General features: G+C 44.8%; 1 protein-coding gene across 3 annotated transcripts in view; it reads right to left on the bottom strand.

Annotated features, from left to right (window-relative positions):
* Window positions 1–7,243, bottom strand: part of RSPO3 (R-spondin 3) — an 87,741-nt gene extending 80,498 nt beyond the window's left edge. For 2 of the 3 annotated variants that reach the window (XR_007355819.2, XM_075126720.1), the window contains exon 1: window positions 6,177–7,243. Coding sequence is in view for 2 of the 3 variants with exons in the window: in XM_075126720.1 (XP_074982821.1) it covers window positions 6,177–6,273 (97 nt within the window). In the remaining variant the exon portion in view is untranslated. The remainder of the gene's footprint in view (window positions 1–6,176) is intronic. The other variant, XM_048844610.2, reaches the window with a different exon arrangement.
* Between the last annotated feature and the right edge of the window lie 8,480 nt (window positions 7,244–15,723).

The raw sequence follows: 15,723 nt of genomic DNA, 5'->3' as shown, positions 1-15,723 counted from the left end.
ATACTTTGAAAGAAAATACACAATGGATCATTTAATCCTCCCAAGGACAGATTCAGCTTGCCTGATGGCTGTTTGCTCGTCAGATGGCTGTTTAGAAATGTTGGTGTAACAATCTTTATTTTCTTTCTTTAATAAGCATAAAGCATCTAGGATGACAGCACCTATGGCATAGTGAATTTGTGGTATATTACAGCTGTGAAGGCCATGTCAAATTTCCATATCAACTTCAATACGTTCTGGCTTTTTTTTAAAAAAAAATATGTATTTCAGTATTTGGTGGGTGGAAATATCTAGTCAAATAAATTAATCTTCCAATGTGTAATTGCACATTTAAAAAAAATTACACCGTGCTTTGTAGAAGCTGTGTCTTTTCTTGTCAAAAACATAAAAAATGTACATTTTACTTCCACATGAATGGTGTCCTCCAGCGAGGGAGTTAAAAATGCAGCTACACAACAAAATGCTGGAGTGTTCTAAACAGCAATTCCTTTATGTGTCACCATTTTGTTATTGGTGTAGAAATGCAACCACACTCTGCTCCTGCCAGCCCTTACTGCATGTGCTTTTCACCATTAATTTCAGTGGGGCTACTCATGTACTTAAAGTTAAGTATTTGCATAAGTGTTTGCAGGACTGAGGCCTTGTCATAAATATAAAAGGAAGGGCAACAACCTTTATGTATGCAGTAATATAAAATCCCTCTTGGCCAGAGGTACAGAATCCCCTTACCTGTAAGGGGTTAATCAGTTCAATTAACCTAGTTGGCACCTGACCAGAAGGACCAATGGGGAAAGAAAATACTTTCAAATCGGGGGCCGGGGGGGAGGGCTTTGTTTTTGCGCTCTATGTGTGTTCTCTCGGGAGACAAAGAGAGAGACCAAGCAAGTAATCCATCTCCTACTGAATGATACATCTAAATTTACAGGCATAGTGAGTAATAGCAAGGAAATGTGTTAGATTATCTTTTGTTTTAGCTTGTGAATTTTCCCTATGCTTAACGGGAGGTTTATCCCTGTTTTCTGTAACTTTAAAGTTTTGCCTAGAGGGGAATCCTCTGTGTTTTGAATCTGATTACCCTGTAAAATTACCTTCCATCCTGATTTTACAGAGGTGATTCTTTTACTTTTTTTTCTTTATAATAAAGTACTGGGTTTTTTTTAAGAATCTGATTGGTTTTAGTGTCCTAAAAACCCAGGGATTTGGTCTGTGCTCACCTGTACCAATTGGTGAGGATATTATTCTCAAGCCTCCCCAGGAAAGGGAGTGAAGAGGCTTGGGGGGAATATTTTGAGGAACAGGAACTCCAAGTGGTTCTTTTCCTTGAATCTTTGTCTAACTCACTTGGTGGTGGCAGTGAATACTGTCCAGGGACAAGAAGGGATCTGTGCCTTGGGGAAGTTTTAACCTAAACTAGTAGAAATAAGCTTAGGGTGTCTTTCATGTGGGTCCCCACATCTGTACCCCAGAGTTCAGAGTGGGGAGGGAACCCTGACAGGCCTCAATTAACAATGGTTACTCTGGTCCGCTGAAGGGAGATCTACAATTGTACATGATCACTAGCTGTTGTGAACATGCAATCACACCAGGGAAGAAACAAAGGAAGCAGGAGGGATGTCCCACTAATCCACACCTGCACGTCAGTTGTGCATCACAACAATATCATTAGCTGCCTCTTATACACAGAACAAATATCCCTGGTCCCATATGTAGGGTCTGTGGAACAATCATTGAATTTATAACTCACTTTGCCTAATCCTATTCCTTTTTGTGCAATTCTGTATCTACTGCCATGTTTATAATATTACTTTATTATCTACGTCAGTCTACGCTCTGATCAAGTTAATCTCTCATGCAGAGCCTGAATAAACAACTTAATTTGTTAACCGTTAGTGTTCTTATCAGAAAAAAAACAACTGATCCCTTTGCTAACTGTGTCTTTGTGTTTGAACTGTTATCCCATTGTGTCACTTATGTCTGAATTAGGATCCGGACCCTTGTCCACACTCCGTTGTTAACTCCATTGGGAGTTTTGTCTCCAGGACAGGGCATTTAACTTGATCATGAAATAGACTGAACACTCTCAATGTCCATTAACTTCAGTGGGAGTTTTACTTGTGCAAGGAATGCAGGATCAAGCTTTTGTGTTGGTAAAATCACTTTACAGAACGTTGTATTACTACATAAAATAAGTTAGAGTTTCAGGGCCAGATCTTCTTGCTGTTTATAAAGCAGCATAGCTCAGTTGTCACCAATGGCGCTCTACCAATTTATACCAGCCGAGGAGCTGGCCCAATGTATTTTGAATCATCTGTTTTTTAAAAAGGGCAAATCAAAAATGTAATTAATAAAGTGGTTTGGATATTTAATAAAAGGAGAAAATACAGACATACTGATTGATTGATTGATTGATTGCTAGTTTGTAAGTATTCTGTCCTTTGTTAAAAATAAATAAATAAACTGAATTTTGAAAGTGCTTTCTTAATAACAGGTTTAAAGATCAGGCTTCCCTGAAGTGTAAAGCAGATGACAAGTCAAGAGCAAATCTTTATGTGGACTAAACAGATTGGTTTTTCAGTTGTTTTCCTTATCCACACTTAATCATTTTCAAGTTCAAAGATTCACTAGTGTCAAACCATAGGTCTTAAGGCTAGTGACTATTGTGATCATCCTGTCTGACCTCCTGCATAATACACACAGTATACATTCACCCAGTAGCTCCTCCCTTATACCCAATACCTGGTAGTGGAACTAAACCAGATTTTTCAGAGAGATGCCCAATCTTGATTTAGAGACTTCAAGGGAATGACAATCCCTTAGGTAAGCTCTTTCAATGGGTAATTACCTTCACTATCAAAAATGTATGCCTTTTTTCTGGTATGAATTTTTCTAGCTTCAGCTTCCACTAAGTTGATCTTATTATGCTATGTTAAAGACCTCTCTAGCATGTCTCTAGTTTAACTATGGCATTTAGACCTATGAAAAATTACAAAAATTAATCCATTCTTTAAAAAAAAATCATTTATGTTGTACAGTCAGTTAAACATCTGAACCAGCATTTTCAAACCTGGCTACCTAGTTAGGCAGCTAAATCTATCATAAACGCCTAATAAAAATGGCCTGATTTTCAGCAGTGTTCAGCTCCCACAAATCCCACTGGAGCTACAGGTGCTTTATAAAGAAGCCCACTCCTATTTAGGTGCCTAAACAGAGATTTAGTAGCCTATTTTAGGCGCTCGAATTTGAAAATTATGGCTCTGGCTCTTGGTGAATATCGGGCCCTTTCTGAAACACAAAGACCCAATGAGCTCGGCCACCTTTGATGTAAATCCCTTGCCTAATTTGCTTTCCCTGATTAGTTTGTCCAAAGGATAAGAAATGAATCTCCACCATGTGGTGTAAACAGCTGTTCTGCGTCACCTGATCGCTTTACTCTCCTTTATTCTTTCCAGATACAAGCGCTTCGGGACCCATCCTGCCCCCATTGCAATCAGTAGCAACACTTCATGGGAGCAGGACCGGGCCCTTGAGCTAATCAGACTGGGGCCGCTCTGTGGACACTACCGCCTCCCTGTTCGGTAGCTCTTGAGCCAGCAGCCTGCGGGGCGATAGCCGAGATCTGGCCCCACGCCCCGTGCTCCCGGGCTCAAATCTGCACCTGCAGAGGGTCTGTCTCTGCAGAGGACACAAGGGGTCGCACCTCCCCCGGCATTGGAGCTCAGCACAAGCGCCTGAAAACGCAGGCAAGGTGCAGAGAGAGGGAGAAAGGCAAAGACACTCGGGACTGGCCCGGTGGCTACTGCCCCCACCTTCAACCTTCTTCCCCCTCCTCCCCAAAGGAGACAGAAACGATGAGCCTGGATCCTCAGTTCTGTGGGACCGCCCCCTAAGCACCCCCACTCATCATAAAGCGAGTGCGTGCAAAGAGAACAGACTGTGGCCCCCGGTGCTCATCAGTAGACCCCCACCCCCGCCAGGCCAGGCCGCCCCCCGGGAGAGTTTAAAGACTCAGAGACAGTCTGAGCCGCAGGGAGGCTCCCCCTGCACACAGCCTCCCACCCACTTGACAGCTGCTGGCACAGAGCGGGTGGCCCACAGGAGGCTCAAATGCACGGAGCCTAGGAGACAGTGCTAAGGACCAAGCGTGTTAGGTGCTTATGATAGGCCAAACCCTGAGGGCTTCCCCGAGTTACTCCTTATTTCAGTGGGAGTTTGCCAGGGTGAGATCCCAGGGTTTGAGCCCGTCGGGGTAGTTTGAGCTGGGTGTTCTCCCCCCCCCCCCCCCAGCCTAACTGATCGCTCCTTCCACCTTCTTGCCTGGCGGGGAAGAGGGAGGCTGCTTCGGGCTTGAAGGGGTTGATTTGTGGAGGGCAGCCTCTCCTTTTGGGACCGTGCCCGCTGGGAGCTCCGGGAGTGGCTGGGGAGTTATCAGAACACGAGCCGTTCCCTCGCCAAGGGTAATAAATCGGGCGCCCCGATGTGTTTTACTTTGCCCGCCCTGCTCCCTGCCTGAGCGGACTCGGGGACTGGGCAGACTTCAGCCCCCGGGGCTGTCACTCTAGAGCTACGTTTTCAAGGGCACTTTAGGTGAATCAAAGCTTGCATTCAAGAGGCCAGTGATACAATGGAAGCTTTCAAGGAACAGTTCTGCCCAGGTGGAGAGGGGAAAGCGGAGCAAAAGCTAGGAAATAACCCCGTGTACTGGTTGATGAAATACAGGCGGCCGTTGTGTTCGGACACTTCCCCCTCATATCAGGAGCTGTCGGGAGAGACAGAAATAAACAGCCCCTTTCAAGCAGCGTGGCTAGAAAGTGCCAAAGGAAGCCGGGTTCGCTCTAGATCAGGGGGCCTGGGCAGAAATGAGCGAGAAGAATGGGGCTTACTCCACCGCGAGCATCCAGACTTTTCCAGACTTGTCAGTCACACCCTCTTCTCCATCTCACTGGAGTTTATTCGGAGGGGAATCCGACACTTGATCCAAACCCCACAGAAGTCAATGGAAAGGCTCCCATGGATTCTGGATCAGATCCTAACGCCCCTACGGAGTAGACTGGGAGAAGTCTGGCGGAGAAGACTATCCCAGAAAACTATAAAACTAAGGGCTTCCTTCCCACCACTGCCCAAGATTTGGGCAGGGCCCTCTTTGCAAGCTGTGTTCTCAGGGGTTTTTTGGTTGGTTGTTTTTTTCTGCCTTGAGTCTGGATTCTGACCCCGAAGGCTCCTTACTGGCCAAACCAAATGAAGACAACAGTTTAACCTGGACGGGACAACAATGCGGCGCCCAAAATCCGTCTGTGCTTGAGCCCAGCATTGCAAACCCATCCTCTCTCAGCGGAGTACGCACCTACGCTCTTCAGCTGCGTTTCTTCCATGATTTTCCCTGTAGATCTCCCCCACCCCACCCCACCCCAAGACCATGTGGCTCCTGTTTGATTTGTTATGGGTTGGGATAAGAAGGCACAAATTAACTTTCTTCATTCCATGAGGTTTTCACAATAGCGAGCTTAACTCTAGAACCAGGGGGTCTCCTCAGTATTCTAGGAAAAAATCGTGGTGCAAAAAACCCTAGGGTCTTTCTCTGCAGGACTCGCAAGAACTCAGGTGAAAAATCTTGATGACTAAGGACAAGTAATGCGATCAAAGTCGCCGGTGAGCAAACTGCATCTCAGCAGCCCAGCACCAGTGACTCACCGTTGATGTTAAAGATGCCTGAGAAAGCAACATGGTTAGTCCATATCGGGAAAGAAAAATATCCTTTTCCTCATCCCTGAATGATGACAGAGGGTGGGGTAATGCGATCGCTTCAGAAAGTTATCTGCAATTTAATTCTGAGCTAATCTGATCCACCTGTAATAAGGGGGGGATACACGGGGATTTTTTCCCCTTTAGAAAGAATACAGTCCAAAGCGTTACATCGCCTCCCAGACCAGCCTGAATGAATAATAATAATAATAATAATAATTAATAGTAATTAATAATAATGATGATTATGAACTACAGGAAAAGACTACAGTCTCAGTAAATCTGAGTGTTGAAATACCTGAGGGTTAGTTTAATTCCTACTCCTGGCTATATCTTTTGCCAGGGCAGCAGGATCTGGGGAGACAGGAGGCTACGGAACAGGTGAAGAGCCGAGGAAGGGACTAGAAGTTAGCAGGTATAAATCTCTGCGCACTTACTTCTTCCCTGTCGCCGTACCCTGGAGGCGTGCTGGGTTCCAATGTATTCCATAAAGTTCAAAATGATAAAAAACCAAGAAATCAGTCGCAATTGCATAGTAACCCCGGGATAGTTCGCCTTCTCTTCTTTTTTGGGGGGTGGGGAATAACACCGCAGTAGAGATACCTGCACTGATGTCTCCCACTGAGATCCAGGTCCTTCCTCCTCTATTGCACTTTCAAATTGTCCGAACAATTGTCTTCTGCAAATTTCAGAGGGATGTCACAGAGGAGAAGGAGCCCTGAAGCAGCGGCGAGGGTCCATGCTGTTGCAAAGGCAGGCAGCATGTTGCAGGGTTCTAGGGGGTGCGGCGTTGAAGTGGGATAAGGGGAGGGGGGACTCAAACTCTGCTACAGCGAGGGATTGCTTAGCTCACATTCAGTACCTCGGCTACAGCCTCCATGGGCAGGTGGGGTGGGGACCCCCCGTTTCTCCTGGGTGCCACTGAACCCCCCACGCCTCATGCAGGAGGTGCTGGTTGAGTCTGCTGAAGTTCTCCCGGGGAGAGCACAGGCTGCGGGGGTTCTGTGCAGAACTGACCCACAGCACCCCACAACTGTCGGGGAGCGGGAGTGAATAAGCCACGCAGCTCGCAGGATGGAGTCAAGGATTCCCCTATGGCTCTCACAGAGGAGTCTGCACCAGAAGCATCTTCCAGGGGAAGGCGAGGGCGAGCGCAACAGAGAATTGAAGCAGCAGCAGGATGGGATGCGAGGATGAGGAGCGCTCCGGGACTGCCCAGAGCACAGTGGGGTTGAAGGATCTAGACAACCTGGGTCGTTTCAGCGGCTCTGGGTTCAAAAGGCAGCAGCTGCAGCTCGCCTCAGCAATTCCTCCCTCTGCTGCACCGTGAGGGGAACTCGCCCTGCTTGCAGCCTCCTTCCTGGCAGCACTGGTGGGCTGGCTGACTGCAATCTCTCTGCCTCCCTCTCTCGCCCCCCCTTCCGCGGTGGGATTTTTCAAGCCCACATGGAGTGTGCAAAGCGGACTCCAATAGGCCGTGGGGCAGTCCTAGAGCGGAGCCTCCAATCGCCGCCTGGCTGCTCTGCCTGAGATTAGAGAGGGAGGGAGAGATGCGCGCGGGTGTGTGTGTGCGCCCAGCACCCTCTCGTTGGAAATGCCATTGTGTCTTGCCTCCTTCCCCAGAGCGACCAGCCCGCACCACAGCCTGCCTCAGAAGATGCCCCAAAACGAAGACAATTGGGGCGGGGGAAGGGGGCACTAGAGATGCCGCTTTTCTCTCCCTGGAAGTACTGAGCGTCTTGCTTTGTCAGTTCCAGGAGGATACTGGCATAGTGACAAAGCAGAGCACCCCATTGGCAGGATTTCAGTAGCAGAGAAATGTCCTTCAGGATTTAAGTGTTATTTTCTGCCTCTTCCCATCCGGCTGAGTTTACATTGGATTAGACTCCCCCCCCCCCCCCCCCCCAGGGCCCTTTAAAGAAGGGACTTGATTCACACAGTTTTCTCCGCCTCAAAAACAGAGGTCTTTTAGGATTAGGAAAGGTAACTGTTTGGGGTTTGGTTTTGTTGTTGTTTTGTTTTTTGGAGGAACAGGTTTTTGAGCTCTCTCCCCTTTAAAAGCCTTTCTTATTATTGATGTCGAGGTTTAGTCCAATAAACAATCATCATTAGGAGACGCAGAGGCGTCCCTTTCCACAAACCTTCAAAGTTAAAAACCCCATGTGCCCATTTAGCTGATTGGTATAACATGGCACTCAACGCCTGAACCCCAGTGGGAACGCGCTGGGAATGACTGCTAGCTTGGGGGGAAACAGACCACATGGAATTTGTATGGTCTGGTGCAAGCGTTTTCAATTGGAGAACATGCTACTCTGTTTATTTCTTGCATACATATTACTACTTCCCACTAAACATGCATGTTTGTATCCCGTTTGCCTTTCAGTCAGATGTGTTGGGACCTTTACTAGATGGCTAAAAATCCAAACATAATCAAGATGATACATATCTTTTTAACCCCCCCCCTTTTATTATTTAGCAGAATAATATCTACTTTCTACTGCAGAGAATTTTTTTTTTTTTTTTGCTGTGAGATTTGGGCTGTGGGAAAGGCTGCAACCTACAGCTCCCTTGCTCGCTTTGCATATTATCTATTTGTAGGTCTCTGAAAAGGAGAGCAACAACTTGCAACAACTTGATTAAATCAGGGATCTTCATAAAAGTCCCATTTTTAACTGTTTTTCTCCGTCTGCCTTTGCCCCACTCACAGAGTTGTTAAATAGCTGTACCATAAAATGTGGGGGATTTCAAGGTCTGTGGGAGGCTCCCTTTGAAAAGGACTCCAGGGAAAGTCTTTCTCATCCAGGATACTTGAGCCGGATAGGATGAGATTGCCAGGGAGACATAAAATAAAATAAAAAAGCAATTCAGTGGACAGCCTCAGGGATACATACATACGCTCACATGAAGAAAGGGGCCTTCGCTTTTTGTTAGGTTGTGGTTGGTTTGTTTGTGATACAAGCTTTCGTGTGCGTGTAAATGTTAGGACGAGCCAGAGGAGTGGGTTATAGGTGAACACGCCTGGGAAGAACTGGGGGGATATGCGTCCGAGCCAACCTGCAGCAAGAGGAACAGCTCAGCTCCAGAAGCGTTAGTGCCACTGGGCAGAGAAAGCATGTCAAAAAATAAACCATCCTCGAGGAAACATAAGGAAAACATTAAATAAACAGGGAGTATGTTCCCGCTCTCCTCTGACAATCAGAGCAACTTCTTTCACCAGAGCTCGTCTGCCTCAAGCCGGTTCCCTCCTCATCTGCCCCATTATACGATGGAAGAAGCATTACACATAATATTTACCCTCCCCCTTTACTTCACAGATACTGTACGTGTCACGCCCAAGCATCCCAGAATCGTACCCAGCAGGCCGCACTCTGTCGGTGCAAAGACACACAGAGCAAGGCACCATATCCCCATGTGCAGTCGTAGGGCCAAAGAGAGGGAGGTTCAGTGGTTACTTTGGGGGAGAACGAGCGATCAGAGGTAAAATAAGAGCCGCAGGGAGCAAGATTTGACGATTTGCCCTGGAAAGAGAGGCTCAGAGTCACAGACCAGCGAGAAAGGCTGGACTTAACTTGACAAGAACTTGGGATTTGCAAAGACCGCCCAGAGTCCACGAGACAGGGAAGCTGAACTAGTGGGCAGTGTGTAGAGCCAGGTTACCGCTCCCAACCAGCTCCTCTGACAGGCTATTTTTACCAGTCGCTGCAGTTATGTGCTAAAATGTGAAGATTCATATTGCTCGTGTCAGGCTGTCGCGTATGGAAGAAGTTTGTGCCAGAGGGAAAGTCTGGCATGAGATTTTACCTTAATGTCCCTCATCATGATGAGCTATCAATGGCAAAGTTCACGCTGACATCCGTTATAACACAAATCCAACATGCACGGCCCGGGTGCACTGTGCTATACAGCCACACAGGGTGCCTACAGGAGTCAGAGCTGGTGAAGTTTGCTATTGCCAGGGCCCTGTGAAATGAAGAGCCAGAAGAATACACAGCAAAGAGAGTTGGATGTAATATTTCTTTGCAATTGAAACCAACGGACACAGTTCCTGGGGAGGAGGGGTGTATGTGTACATTTTACTTTATTAAAGAAAAAAATGACTTGGGCCCCCTATTGCTTCAGGAAAGTGAAAGATTTCTAAGCTTGCTGTGTTATTGGTCTATCATTAAAACCAGCAGCAGTGGATTCCAACATCAGTTGTGCATTGCAGGTTTTTTTTAATGAAAATAAATCTTGTAATCAAAAGAGGAATATCATCCTGGTTTCCCAATTGGAAATATTACTGTACATTTATTTAAGAATTTTCTATTGATATAAAACAAATATAAATTTTAGACTTAAAAACAGTTAACTGCTCCATTTTATGCAATATTGCCATGCTTAGATTTTCAAATTATCTTGGAATAAAAAGGAACCAGTATCAAGAATTTCAGATTACATCCCAAATAAGAATTTAAAATCATGATATTCTTTTTAAAATCCATTACTAGTTGATATTTTGCGTTTTAAAAATATTTTGGTCAAAAACTACCCACTTGAACAAGGGTTGCTCAGTTCGGACCCTCTGTCATTCCTCACCACACTGGGAAATAGACAGTTTGCCTAAAAGTGAACAAAAGGATCATCAACTTGCCTTTTCTTTTAGAAGAAGAGAGCACAAGAAATGAAGGAGTTAGGGTTATTTTGATGCTTAGTCTCAAGGGGAATAAAACCTACTGTATGAACTATAATTTTCTTTTTCAGGTGTGCTCACTGTGCTAAGACTGTGCAACCCACACTCACATTGGTGGGAACTTACTCCCAGAAGTACCCCATTTACTTTAGTGACTAATGCTCAACCTTGTGTAAGTTCCCAGTCACAATACAGCACATCTACTATGACTATTTATTAAGCACTGACAATATGCTTGGTGACACAAGACCCAGACTAACAACAGTCCTTGTCCCAGAGTTTTTACAAGCTAAACAAGACAGACACAGAGCAGCCAGAACATGCTCCTGGGAAGCACACAAAAGGGAATAACTAGGATTTTGTGTGTGTGCTTCCTAAAATAACCCATTTGTTCCTGAGTCATGTTCAATTTAGGAATTTAATCTTCTGTAACATTGAAAGAATTCTCAATAGCTGTTAATATCACAAATAGTGCATTATGATCTCATAGTTTAAATAAACTGGAAGAAATGAGTGATGAGAAATGATTTACTTGCAGTAAGTTTGGGCTACGATGGTTTGTTTGCTGCACTTCTTTTTTAAAACAAACTGGTTCCTAAAACTCCAGTCCTGCAGTCTTTGAGAAGCAACTTATACTTTAGACATTTTAACAGATGTAATGACAGGGTATTAGTAAAAATGTACAATAGGGAACAATCCTACATTGGCAGGAGACAGACTAGATGACCTAATTGGTTTTTCCCATCTCTAATGTCTGCAATTCTGTCACTGTAATAAAAGCCCATTGAAGCCAAAGGCAGTTTTGCCTGTGTAAAATATGGAGCCCTGGGTCCTAAATTAGCAAATTAGATCAGTGTCCCTCACTTTGGGCCCAAACCCAAGCCCATTAAAGTTAGTGCAAGTCTTTCCATCAGTTTCAGTGGGTTTGGGGTCAGGCCGTCTAGATGCTATTGGAAATGAGCTGACTTTCTGTTTTGTGGTATGTAAGAATAAAAGAGTATTTGTGGGGAAATGTGGGCAGATTCTGTAGTAGGAATGCTTAGTAAGCAGCCTAGTTAAGAAAGTTCAAGCAGGTGAGCCCTCATAATCAATACCTAAATAAAACTGAGGGCTTGTCTGCATGGAAAAGTTTTACTAGTTATATCTGTATAATCATCCTGATTAAACCATTGCTAAATCATTGTTTCCTTGTATTCCCCCATCTGTCTGTATCTCATCTGTCTTGTCTTATGCTTAGATTCAAACTCTTTTCGGGCAGGGACTTTTTTTTTTGTTCTGTGTTTGTACAGCGCCTAGCACAATGGGGTCCTGGTCCATGACTGGGGCCCCCAGTTGCTACAGTAACATAAATAATAAATAATAAATAAACTGATGTAATGATACACCTATAATTCCCTACATGGACACTTATTCCAGAACAAGAGTCAGTTTTTTTGTGAGGGTGCGGCTTTTCTTAAATCCCTTGCAAAGCTATATAAGCTAGACCAAAAAAAAAGGCTTTCTTATACCAGAATAGTGGGACCATGCAGGGAGACACACCAGTATACTTTGGCTGCATTAAATTCACACCTTGGTATATACCGGTATAACTTTCCCATATTGGAAAGCCCCCAAGACAGTGGGAGTTTTGAAGGAGTAAGACTGCAGGATATGGGTAACATAGAGCAAAGGTTTTCATGGGGACCACAGGCTCTGACTCTGTTTGCTTATTTATTTGCTTTTCTATAGCACTCATAGTATTTGAGTGCCCATAGACAAAATGCTTTAGCATTTCGCAGAAAGTTGGCATCTCTGTTTTTTGGCTCATCTAACTGTATGGGTCACACTTGGAATTAAGTGTCCCTAAATTCACTCAACTGCACACAGAGGGCAAGACTGTGGCTTTTCAGCAATGTCCCATGCTAGCGCAGCTGTGCTGCAGTGGGAGCCCTCAGCAAGAATTCTGGCTGAGTCAGCCAGAATTCCTGCTGGGCTTCTTGTAAGCACATACTGCAAAAGCAACACCACCACTCTTTAAACAAGTGTAGCACACATTCCCACCCCCTGCTTGGCAAGCTGTGCTCGCTGATGCATGGGTGTTGATGCCATAATCCTAACATCACCCCATTCTTTTCTATCCTTTTCACCTACTGCAAACAGCAGAATGTAAGAGTGGCTCCTTTCCGTAGACACACTGGCTGGTCCCTACTTAAAGGGACACTGGAAGGTCTCTGCCACAATCTGGCCCTTAATTAGGATTTTGTAAAATAGTGTTGATTGCTAAATGAAGACGACTATTAAAATGACATGAGGGGTGATGCTTTGTTAAATTTAGGTAAGTCATTGAATCATAGAATATTAGGGTTGGAAGGGACCTCAGGAGGTCATCTAGTCCAACCCCCTGCTCAAAGAAGGACCAACACCAACTAAATCATCCCAGCCAGGGCTTTGTCAAGCTGGGTCTTAAAAACCTCTAAAGATGGAGATTCCACCACCCCCCTAGGTAACCCATTCCAGTGCTTCACCACCCTCCTAGTGAAATAGTGTTTCCAAATATCCAACCTAGACCTCCCCCACTGCAACTTGAGACCATTGCTTCTTGTTCTGTCATCTGCCACCACTGAGAACAGCCTAGCTCCATCCTCTTTGGAAACCCCCTTCAGGTAGTTGAAGGCTGCTATCAAATCGCCCCTCATGCATCTCTTCTGCAGACTAAATAACCCCAGTTCCCTCAGCCTCTCCTCATAAGTCATGTGCCGCAGCCCCCTGATCATTTTTGTTGCCCTCTGCTGGACTCTCTCCAATTTGTCCACATCTCTTCTGTATTGGGAGGGCCCAAAACTGGACACAAGACTCCAGGTGTGGCCTCACCAGTGCCGAATAGAGGAGAATAATCACTTCCCTTGATCTGCTGGCAGTGCTCCTACTAATACAGCCCAATATGCCGTTGGCCTCCTTGGCAACAAGGGCAAGTGCTGACTCATATCCAGCTTCTCATCCACTGTAATCCCCACGTCCTTTTCTGCAGAACTGCTGCTTAGCCAGTCGGTCCCCAGCCGGTAGCGGTGCATGGCATTCTTCCTTCCTCAGTGTAGGACTCTGCACTTGTCCTGGTAGAACCTCATCAGACTTGTTTTGGACCAATCCTCCAACTTGTCTAGGTCACTCTGGACCCTATCCCAGCCTCCAGGATATCTACCTCTCCCCCCACCTTAGTGTCATCTGCAAACTTGCTGAGGGTGCAATTCATCCCATCATCCAGATCATTAATAAAGATGTTGAACAAAACCGGCCCCAGGACCGACCTCTGGGGCATTCCGCTTGATACCAGATGCCAACTAGACATCAAGCCATGGATCACTATCCTTTGAGTCATTAGTAATTATGCAATGGATATGGCATACCTCAGTGAATACCTTTGATAATCAATTAACACTTATTTTACTAAACTGGCCCTTTTCTTTATTTTAACGGTGTAAATTGAAGTTCCTGAAAGATTCTGGAATAACAGATCTGAAGAGTAGGTCTGATGTTTAGTCCTGATCCAGCAAAGTCCTTAGGTTTTATTGAAGAAAGCACCCCTTGCTTAAGTCCATCCTTATCCTGGATAGCACTTAAGCACATTGAGGTCAATGGGATTTAAGTATGTGCTTTGTGCTGTCGTGGAGCAGGATGCTTTCCTGAATCAGGGCCTTAAACACGTTATAAATTTCCCTGCATGTGTACACTATGGGTGCTACAGTGGCACAGCTGCTGTGCTGTAGCTACTATGCCGCTGTGGTGTAGATGCCTCTTACATCAACACAAGGGGTTTTTCCATTGATGTAGTTAATCCACTTCCCCAAGCAGCAGTAGCTAGGTTAATAGACAGGTTTCAGAGGAACAGCCGTGTTAGTCTGTATTCGCAAAAAGAAAACACTTCTCACTTCTCACTTCTCACGAAAGCTCATGCTCAAATAAATTGGTTAGTCTCTAAGGTGCCACAAGTACTCCTTTTCTTTTTAGGTTAATAGAAGAATTCTTCCATTGGCTTGGCCGCATCTACAACACAGGCTAGGTTGGCTTAACAACAGTGCTCAGAAGTGTATATTTTTCACATCCCTCAGGGACATAGCTAGGTTGATCTAAATTTTAAGTGTAGACGAGAGCTAAGCATGTCCTATTGAAGTTTTATGACACTACTCCCACCTATGCTTTTATTTATGACTTGGAGGGAACACCTCTAAGGTGGAGAGGAGTTACTCATATTCCACAGGTTTCAGAGTAACAGCCGTGTTAGTCTGTATTCGCAAAAAGAAAAGGAGTACTTGTGGCACCTTAGAGACGAACCAATTTACCTGAGCATGAGCTTTCGTGAGCTACAGCTGACTTCATCGGATGCATGAAAGTGGAAGTGAGCTGTAACTCACGAAAGCTTATGCTCAAATAAATCGGTTAGTCTCATATTCCACATTCATTCAGTCCTTGGCCTTTCCTCTCAGCCTGCCAATGGTGATGAAGCATTTTGTGAGTTGGATACCTACTGACTGGGGCTGGATTGACATCAGTAAACTAATTTCACAAATGCCACAACACAGACATCAGACAGTTACAACGTTTAGTTACCACCAACCTAACATACTCATGGAGCAAAACAACATAGATACAAAATAGTACTACTACTAAGACATAGAGGTGAACGGCCTCTCAGTTTCTTAGGTCATAATATTCCCCCAAACTGCCTTTTAAAACTGAAATTAAGTCTCCAGCTATTTAATCTGTAAATAATTAACTCAATGGGAGGGTTTCAATGGTCACAGATTCATGACAAGGCAACTAGAGTGTGTTTTATAATGGAACTGCAGGATAGTCATTGAGAAATTGTGTCCTTATGATACAACATTATTCATAATGTCTGGAATCAAGATATTAAATCTTGCTTTCTCCTCATGCTCTTGGCAAGCTATTTAACCCAAGTAAAATATACTAAATTACTATATAGTGTAGATGTATGCACTTTCACAGGAACTTAGAGGTCCACTTTGGAATATGGAGTCACACAGGGTATATGGCCGTTAACAGTCTCCTTTCACATTTTAACACAGGACTGTGATTTCTTAACAAGGGCACTAGAGTTGCAAAACAGCATGACTTTGTTGTAGTTAGTAATTAATGAGGTGCTAAAAGTGCCTAAACAGAGGATCGCAGACAAAGAATGCATGACTCAAGAGGATAAGAAGCCCCCATCCTTTCAAACAACAGTGTCATTTAAATAAACAAAAAGGCAAGTAACTCCAGTCTGTGGGATAGGAAGGGTCCATTAGCAGACATCACAGGGACCCATCCACTGCAATAGC

Source organism: Caretta caretta, chromosome 3, assembly GCF_965140235.1.
Source record: "Caretta caretta isolate rCarCar2 chromosome 3, rCarCar1.hap1, whole genome shotgun sequence".
Classification (NCBI taxonomy): Eukaryota; Metazoa; Chordata; order Testudines; family Cheloniidae; genus Caretta; species Caretta caretta.
This window is presented reverse-complemented; position numbering and strand designations above follow the sequence as displayed.